Below are 9404 nucleotides of genomic sequence, written 5' to 3'. Positions count from 1 at the left end.
TCTCAAAAATAAAAAACCACAGAATCACCTTCTGATCCTGCAATTCCACTTCTGTATACCCAAAATAATTGAAAGCAGGGACTTAAAGAGACTTTGTTTCTCCAGAGAGAAGGAAAGGTTTTTTAGCTTCATAAACTCCAGGAAAAAGCCCCAGGACAGCACAGCCCAGTTCCATCTCTCAGCCGAGAAACCTCAGAGAAAGTTCATGCCTCGTTTCCGCATTTATTCCATTTATAAAAACAGAAATTTCGTACTATGCAACCAACACATACAAGAGGTGAAAGGGCGCTGCCTCCTCTCCCAGACTGGACATCTGGGCGCTCTGTTAACCTTGCCTCCAACTCACTGCCCAGCCCTCAGTTTCCTCATCTGTCCCTGCTGGGGCTCTGAATGACCCACGGCTCCCAGGGCTGGGTGGAGCCATGTGACCCCAGGGACTTCCAGAGAGCACTTCTAGCAATGGATCCCAGTTCTGGGACCAGGAAGGAGAGAGCTGAGTCATTCAACACGACTCACGGCTTCAGCAGAGGCCCTCGCTGAAATGACTTTTTTTTTTTTTTGAGAGAGAGTCTCGCTCTGTCACCTGGAGTTCAGTGGTGCGATCTCAGCTCACTGCAAGCTCCACCTCCCGGGTTCACACCTCAGCCTCCCGAGTAGCTGGGACTATGGCACCCGCCACTGCGCCCGGCTAATTTTTTGTATTTTTAGTAGAGATGGGGTTTTACCGTGGTCTCGATCTCCTGACCTCGTGATCTGCCTGCCTCGGCCTCCCAAAGTGCTGGGATTACAGGCGTGAGCCACTGCGCCTGGCCTGAAAGGACTTTTTAATAACCTTGGCCCAGCCTGCCTTGGGGACCCCCCTCCCCCATCTGGTGGAGGCCACTACCCAGAGCTGGGGATGTGCGGAAGGAGCCGCCCTCATGGTGACGCACGCACACTGCCCAGTCCCGGTGGTCGCAATGTCTTCCTCCTGCAGGTGCCAGGAGGGCAGGCTGAGAGGCCAGAGTGCCTTCTGGGCCCCAAGTGCATGAGCAGGATGGAACCAGCACACGTGGGACTTGAGCGGCAGAGCAGTGAGCTTTATTTTAAAATTTCCACAGAATCCCTCACCCTCCACCCCAGGGTCCTTCCTCTCTGGAACCCAGGCAGCAGACAAGCCTGGGCCCACCCACCTGCCCAACCTAGGACAGCCGGGCCTGAGCTGGGCGGGCAGCGGCTTCCATCTCCTGGGTGCACCTGCCGGAGGTGAGAGGCTGGAGGCGGCGGGAATGCTGTCTTCCTCCAGGAGTCAGTCCTCAAGGTTTCTGCCGTGGGACGTGGGGCCGAGGGACCTGGGGCACTGACCGGATTGGGGTGAGGGGCGGCACCTGCATTGGCAAGGCGTGGATGGGGAAGAGGGAAGTTTCAGGGGGCCCCCTTGAAAGGGACAGGTCATCTTCAGTTCCAGCCACATTCCCTCCTGGATCTTGCAGTCAGGGTGGCCTTCCTGGGTGGAGCAGGGCAGGCGGCAGGGAGCGGAGGAGTTCCGAGGGATGGCTAGGGTTAGGGCCAGCGGGCTGGACCCCTGCAGACAGACACCCCCAGGCTCCATCCTCCCCACCCCAATCCTACCCCCCAGGGAGCTCTGCAGTCCCCAGGCCTGCTCCAAGGTCTCTGTCCCTCTGGGCCATACCAGGTGAAAAGGGCTGGTGCCTGACAGCTTCTGCTGCTGGACCTCAGTGGAGACAGAGGACCAGAGGTCCAGGTTCTTGGGGGCTGAGCTTTTCTCAGGCTTCGGAGGGAAAATGTCCCAGCCCAGCAGGCAGTGCTGTGGAAGGCAAGGGGTTAAAGATGCCTGGCCCGGGACAGGCTCCCCGCTGACTGGGCAGACCCCTATCAGGGAGGGACTGTGCCCCCCATTAGGAAGGAGGCCCCCACCAGGGCAGGGCCTGTGTCTACCCACAAGATTACCCCAGGTCTCTCCTTTCTTATCCTGGCACATCCAGCCATCCCTGGGGCCCTAAGAGCTGAAATAGGAGGAGGACAGGATGGTGACAGTGACACTCACAGGGCGCTTCCTGCTGTGGGCTCTCCAAGCGCCCGCGTGGATTGCTTCACTGAACAGCCCCACCTCGCCACCAACATCCCTGAGGATGGCGCTGTTATGTCCATTTCATGGACCAGCAAACTGACTTCCTCTGCATCCTTCTCCTTCTCTGACCCCAGCTGCCCTACTCTCAATTTAGGAGTCAGGGGGAGTTGCCACTGGGCCCCCATCCTGACCTGGAGACACAGGAAAGGACTTTTTTTCTTTTTTTTTTTTGAGATGGAGTCTCACTCTGTCATCCAGGCTGCAGTGCAGTGGCGAGATCTCAGCTCACTGAAGCCTCCGCCTCCCGGGTTCAAGTGATCCTCCCATCTCAGCCTCCCAAGTAGCTGGGACTACAGGTGGAGGTTGCAGTGAGCCAAGATTGTGCCAACTGCACTCTAGCCTGGGCAGTAAGAACAAAACTCGGTCTCAAAAAAAAAAAAAAAGCACAGAGACCTAGGTTCAAATCCCAGCTCCTCCAGCAAGATGCCTACCACTCCGCTTCGGTCTCCCCACCTGCAGGGTGGGGGTACAGCAGTGCCTGCACTCCTGGCTGCTGTGGGGGCTCCCTGAGATAAGCCCCCTAAGGACTGTGCCTGCAGTACACAAGAGTGCAATAAACAGGGCCCGTTCATTTCATGCCAGCCTACAGGCAGACCACCCTGGAAGCCCCAGGGTATGCGGAACAGGGGTCCTACCTCCCTTAGGAACAGGTGTGGGTGATGGAAGAGGCCCAGCCTGTGCTCCAGAGACTTGGGTGCTCACCACTGTCGAGCCCAGCCTCGCTCTGTGACCCTCCCTGGGGACCTGGGCCAGTCTGAGCCAGTCCCGCCCTCATCACCATCCAGCCCCACGTGGCTGCTCACCTGGGGCAGGGCCAGTGTGTCGGAGGAGTCAAAGCTCTTCCGCCGGTGGATGCGGTACCGGTGCGGGGGTTCCAGGATCGACAGTGGGATGCTCACCCTGTGCAGGGGTACAGTGGGGGACCCCTGAGGAGCCTCCCAGTGGTTGGGGGCCCACGCCCAGGCTCATCTTTACTCCTCTTAAAACCAGTGGCTCGGCCGGGCGCGGTGGCTCAAGCCTGTAATCCCAGCACTTTGGGAGGCCGAGACGGGCGGATCACGAGGTCAGGAGTTCGAGACCATCCTGGTTAACACGGTGAAACCCCGTCTCTAGTAAAAAATACAAAAAGCTAGCCGGGCGAGGTGGCTGGCGCCTATAGTCCCAGCTACTCGGGAGGCTGAGGCAGGAGAATGGCATGAACCCGGGAGGCGGAGCTTGCAGTGAGCTGAGATCCGGCCACTGCACTCCAGCCCTCCAGCCCGGGCGACAGAGCGAGACTCCATCTCAAAAAAAAAAAAAAAAACCAGTGGTTCAGGCTCTGTCCCCACAGGTGTCCCAATACTCTGGTCACTCACCTGACCTGCGCTGGCTGTGCCAGGGTCCCAGGGCCCTGCTGGTCTCGTGGTGTCCTACACAGGCGGCAGGGGGTGCCAGGATCCACAGGCACGGGGAACAGGCGCCGGTTGACACGGTAACAGTACACGCCTGCGAGGCCCATGAGAAGCCGCAGCTCCCCTTGAGCCAGGAACCCAGGTCCCCAGGTCCCCAGGCCCAGTGCTGCCCCCAGCGGCCCCCAACCACACAGGCTGCGAATCCTCTGGGAAGCAAGACCACCCATTTCCTCCTAATCCCGTTCCTCCCAGAACCTGGGGCCCATGCCCTAAGGGGTGGGGAGGGACATCCTCCCGGGGCTCTCAGGAGCTGGGATGGAGTCCCACCAGCACAGAGGCGCTGCTGGGAAGGTTGGGATGGGGCCACACAGGGCAGCCCCTAATTCGGAGGCCAGGTCTTAGCTCACCCCACCCCTACCAGGGCTTGGCCACCCTGTCCAGACTGCAAGCCTCCCTCCATGAGTCTCAACACCTCAGGGGCCTCCCCAGGCCCCAAGTCTCAAATGGAACCGCTCTGCGGCAGGGGAGGCCAGGGCAGCGCGAGGCTGGACTACTCAGTGGCCTACCGAGGGCCCGCACTCACATTCGTGGTCTTCCTCCACGCCGCTGCCACTGCTGTCGCGCAGGCCTAGGACCTGGGGTCTGAGAGGGCGAGGGGGATGAGCAGGCCGGGGGATGGAGCCGCTCAGCCACCCTCGCCCACCCTTGCCCACCCCTGCTCACTCAGGATGGCTACAGATACACTCCTCCTTGTTGGTTTCCCGAAACTCCTGCAGCTTCGAGAAGAAGGCCTCAGGCTGGCTGGCGATCGAAGAGCTGGTGTCCAGAGACCCTGGTGTGGGCAAAGCACCAGGCAGCTGACGGGAGAGGGGCTGGGGGCTGCTGTGTGGCCATCAGCCAAGGCTTGGAGAGACGATCAGCCCAGCACCCCAGGCCACCTGCTTCACCCCTACTGTGCCTCAAACAGGCCAGGAGGGCCCCTCCAGTCACTGGGACTGTTGGTTGGTTTCAGTGTCTGTCTACCCTGATGCATAGCCAACCATCCATGGGAAAAATATCGACAGAGCCCTTATGACAGGGCTAGATGCTGTTTCATGTGCCAGGAACTGGACAAAGCCCCCGGCCTTAACGAGGCTTACACTGTAAGGTGGCAAGAGATGAACTAGCCACCAAAAAAAATCCGTGATACAAGACTGAATGGTGACACCTGCCAGAAAGCAAGAGAGCAGTGTCAGAGCCTAGTATGGCAGGGCAGCCATACCAGGGAAGGCCTCTCCGAGTGAGACGACCCTGAGCTGAGACGTGGAAAAGCCACAGAGACCTCCCAGGAAGGACATCACAGGCAGATGAAAGAGCAAGCGCAAAGGGTGGCCACGTGTGTGGTTCAGCTGAGGAACAGCCAGGAGGGGAAAGTGGCAGGAAGGGAAGGGAGTAAGGGTGGAGGAGATGAGGTTAAGAAGCCCCAGGAGGGTTTGGGGACCGGGAGGGACACAATCACATAGGCCATATATTTTTGCAGGACTCCTCCTCTGGCTGCTTCAAGGTGAGGGGAAGCAGAGGCATCAGTTAGGATTCAGCTGGGGACAGGTAGGGGCAGCCCCCAACTTACCATGATTCGACTTAGGATGTTTCTTTTTTTACTTTTTTGAGAGAGAATCTCACTGTGTTGCCCAGGCTGGAGTGCAGTGGAGCGATCTCGCCTCACTGCAACCTCTGCCTCCCAAGTTCAAGCAATTCTCATGTCTCAGCCACCTACGTAGCTGGAATTACAGGTGTGCGCCACCACGCCCAGCTAATTTTTGTATTTTTAGTAGAGAAGGGGTTTCACCATCTTGGCCAGGCTGTTCTCAAACTCCTGGCCTGATCCACCTGCTTTGGCCTCCCAAAGTGCTGGGATTACAGGCGTGAGCCACTGCCACACCTGGCCAGAATTTTTCAAGTTATGATTTATCAACTTTACAATGGCACAAAAGTGATCCCATTCAGAACATCAGTAAGTTACATGAGACATTCAACACTTCATTATAAAAAAGGCTTGTGTTAGATCATTTTGCCCAACTGTAGGCTAATGTCAGTGTTCTGCGCATATTTAAGGTAGGCTCAGCTAAGCTATAATGTTTGGTAGGTTAGGTGTATTAAATGCCTTTTTGTTTTGGTTTGGTTATTTATTTTTTTTTGAGACAGAGTCTCACTCTGCTGCCCAGGCTGGAGTGTGGTGGCGTGATCTCGGCTCACTGCAACCTCCACCTCCGGGGTTGCAGCGATTCTCCTGCCTTAACCTCCCGAGCAGCTGGGATTACAGGCGGGTGCTACCACACTCAATTAATTTTTGTATTTTCAGTGGAGATGGGATTTCAGTATGCTGGCCAGGGTGGTCTTGAACCTCTGACCTCAAGTGATCCGCCCGCCTCAGCCTCCCAAAGTGCTGGGATTACAGGTGTGAGCCACTGCGCCTGGCCTTATATGCCTTTTTGACTAAACAGTATTTTCAACTTACGTTGAGGGTATCAGGATGTAGCTATATGGTAAATCCCGCAACATCTATAATCGGATTCTAAAAGTATGTTGAAGGCAGGGTCAACAGGATGGTGTGAAAAGGAGGGGGGAATTAGGGTCGATCCCAAGGTTATGGCCTGACCTATTTAGTATGTGAAGTTGCCATTTATGGAGACAGGAAAGACTGCAGGAGGAGCACAGCAGATGGCGTGGAAATCAGGACCTTGATTTCGGACAGAAGGTTAATAACTTCATGGTGATGTGGAGAAGACAGCGGGATATACAAGTCTGGAATTCGGAGGAGAGATGTGGGCTAGAGATACAAATGGAGAAGTAGAGAAAGTGTCAAATGCCTTAGCACTTGGGAGATCATAGAGGGAAGAGGGAAGAGAGAGAGGAATCAGAAGACTGAGTCCCAGGCCTAAGGGTGTAGTGGTCAGAACAAGGACCTTTCCTTCCCCGGGAGCCTGGAAAGGAGCACCAACAGAGATGGCGGAGAACCAGGAAGCATGTGGCTGGAAGTCTAGGGGAGAAAGTGCTTTAGGGAGGCAGTGACCACTGTGTCCCCTGCTGCTCAAAGGTAAGGAAGGTGTGGATGAGGGCTCAGCTGGGGAGCTGGCACCACGGAGGCCACTGATGACCCAACTGAGGGCCACGTTGATGAAATGCTGGGAGCTGAAGCCTGATTTAAGAAACAGTAGTGGAGGCCAGACACAGTGGCTCATGCCTGTAATCCCAGCACTTTGGGAGGCCAAGGCAGGCAGATCACTTGACATCGGGAGTTCCAGACCAGACTGGCCAAGATGGCAAAACCCTGTCTCTGGCTAAAAATACAAAAATTAGCTGAGCGTAGTGGCACATGCCTGTAGTCCCAGCTACTTAGGTGGCTGGAGGCAGAGGTTGCAGTGGGCCGAGATCACTCCACTGCACTCCAGCCTGGGTGAAAAAGTGAGACTCCATCTCAAAAAAAAAAAAAAAAAATAGTAGTGGAGAGAAATTAAAGGCAATGAGGCTAGACAGCCCTTTTGAAGAGGAAGTTTTGTTATCGAGAAAATAGGCAGTCACTGGAAGCAAATGTGGGCTAAAGGTAGAAATGTGGCATCGGGATGAGAAATAATAGGCTGCGGCTTTACCCCGACTGGATGTGAGCCGCTGGTAAGATTCTGTCTCACCTGGCCTCAGCCTTCCCATCTGTGAGTGGGCACCATGGTGGTGCCTATCTAATAAGCTTACTGTGAAGGGCAAAGGAGTCAGTGGGAGGAACAGGGAGCACAGCTCGGAGCGGTGCGTGGTGCAGGGAGCATGAGATACAACCAGCTCCCAGAATGCTTCCTGCATGTTCATGTTCATGCTGAGGGGCAGGATGAGGACGCAGGACAGAGACAGAGGATCACAGGAAGCAAACCCTGGAGGAGCCAGAAGCAGAGGGGCGGAGCACGCTGCAGCAGGGCCAGGGCCCAGGTGGCAGCGTGGACGGTCACCTCGGGAAAGGTAGGGGAGCAGAGCGCATGGACCAAGAGCAGGCACTGGGACAGGCGCCTCCATTTTCCCAGAACCAGGAAGGAGGGCAGTGAGCTGAGAGTTCAACAAGTACTCAAGGGCAGGGCCTGTGTCCCCGCCACCACTTGCTCCCAGCAACTCCACAGTGCACCTGTCTTTGTTTTTTGAGACAGAATATCACTTTGTCGCCCAGGCTGGAGTACAGTGGTTTGATCTCTGCTCACTGCAACCTCCACTTCCTGGATTCAAACAATTCTTCTGTCTCAGCCTCCTGAGTAGCTGGGATTATAGGTGCCTACCACCATACCCAGCTAATTTTTGTATTTTTAGTAGAGACAGGGTTTCACCATGATGGCTAGGCTGGTCTTGAACTCCTGACCGCAAGTGATTCGCCTACCTCGGCCTCCCAAATTGCTGGGATTACAGGTGTGAGCCACCATGCCTGGCCGTGGCCTCCTTTCTGGTCCTGCCACGCCTCTGGTCACCCCATTATGCGTGTAATCCCAGCACTTTGGGAGGCCGAGGTGGACAGATCACCTGAGGTCCAGAGTTCAAGACCAGCCTGGCCAACGTGGTGAAACCCTGTCTCTACTAAAAATACAAAAATTAGCCGAGCACGGTAGTAGATGCCTGTAATCCCAGCTACCTGGGAGGCTGAGGAAGGAGAATCGCTTAAACCAAGGAAGTGCAGGTTGCAGTGGGCAGAAATCACACCACTGGACTTGACTCTAGGCAACAGAGCAAGACTTCATCTCAAAAAAAAAAAGAAAAAGAGGAGGCCGCGAGGCTGGAAGAAAGAAAGACGGGGGGGTCACATCATCATGGGGCCAGGAGAGGCCAGATCATGTCTCGTAAGTCTAGAATGGGATTTTGGATTTTACAGTAAGTGCTGGGAAAAGTCCATGGGGAGTTTTGAGCAGGGGAGTGACATGATCTGATTTCCATGTTTAAAAATATCCTTTGGCTGCTATGTCAAATATGACAGCGCACAACCATGTCCCTGGCAGCATTATTCCCAACAGTCAAGAGATGGAAACCACCCAAGTGTCCATCCATGAATGACTGGATAAACATGTGGTATCTATACACAACGGAATGTCACTCAGCCCTAAAAAGGAAGGGAATTCCAGCCAGGCACAGCAGCTCACACCTGTAATCCCTGCATTTTGGGAGGCCGAGGCAGGAGAATCACTTGAGTGCAGCAGTTCGAGACCAGCCTGGCCAACATAGTGAAACCCCATCTCTACTGAAAATACAAAAATTGGCTGGGTGTGGTGGCGCACACCTGTAATCCCTGCTACTTGGGAGGTTGAGGCACAAGAACCATTCCAACCCAGGAGGTGAAGGTTGCAGTGAGCCAAGATCACACCACTGCACTCCAGCCTGGGCAATACAGTGCGACTCTGTCTCAAAACAAAACAAAACAAACAAAAGGAAAGGAATTCTGACACACACTACATGAATAAATCTTGAGGCCATTATGTTAAATAAAATAAGCCAGTACAAAAGAACAAATGCTGTATGATTTCACTTATATAAGGTCCCTAGAGGAGTCAAATTCATATGGACAGAAAGTAGAATGGTGACTGTCCAGGGCTGGAGGGAGGCGGAATAGGAGTAATTATTTAATGGGGAGAGAAGTTTTTGGGAAGATGAAAAATTCTGGAGACGGATGGTAGTAATGATAGCTCAACAGTGTGGACATACTTGATGCCACTTAACAGTCCACTTAAAAAATGCTACAGGTGGCTGGGCGTGGTGGCTCACGCCTGTAATCCCAGCACTTTGGGAGGCTGAGGTGGGCGGATCGCCTGAGGTCAGTTCGAGACGAGCCTGGCCAACATGGTGAAACCCTGTCTCTACTAAAAATACAAAAATTTGGCAGG

General features: G+C 54.8%; 1 protein-coding gene across 1 annotated transcript in view; it reads right to left on the bottom strand.

The window, feature by feature from the left end:
• Positions 1-1065: 1065 nt before the first annotated feature.
• The window catches only part of MIIP (migration and invasion inhibitory protein), a 14582-nt gene continuing 6243 nt past the window's right edge, over positions 1066-9404 (bottom strand). Inside the window, exons 5-10 of the mRNA XM_011962542.1 lie at positions 4246-4354; positions 4106-4164; positions 3487-3616; positions 2935-3031; positions 1677-1807; positions 1066-1386 (exon numbers count right to left, since the gene is read on the bottom strand). Of these exons, the coding sequence (XP_011817932.1) occupies positions 1296-1386; positions 1677-1807; positions 2935-3031; positions 3487-3616; positions 4106-4164; positions 4246-4354 (617 nt within the window). The 3' untranslated portion in view covers positions 1066-1295. The remainder of the gene's footprint in view (positions 1387-1676; positions 1808-2934; positions 3032-3486; positions 3617-4105; positions 4165-4245; positions 4355-9404) is intronic.

Source organism: Colobus angolensis, unplaced genomic scaffold (assembly GCF_000951035.1).
Source record: "Colobus angolensis palliatus isolate OR3802 unplaced genomic scaffold, Cang.pa_1.0 Scaffold596, whole genome shotgun sequence".
NCBI lineage: Eukaryota > Metazoa > Chordata > Mammalia > Primates > Cercopithecidae > Colobus > Colobus angolensis.
Note: the sequence above shows the minus strand (reverse complement) of the source record. Positions and strands in the feature narration are given on the sequence as shown.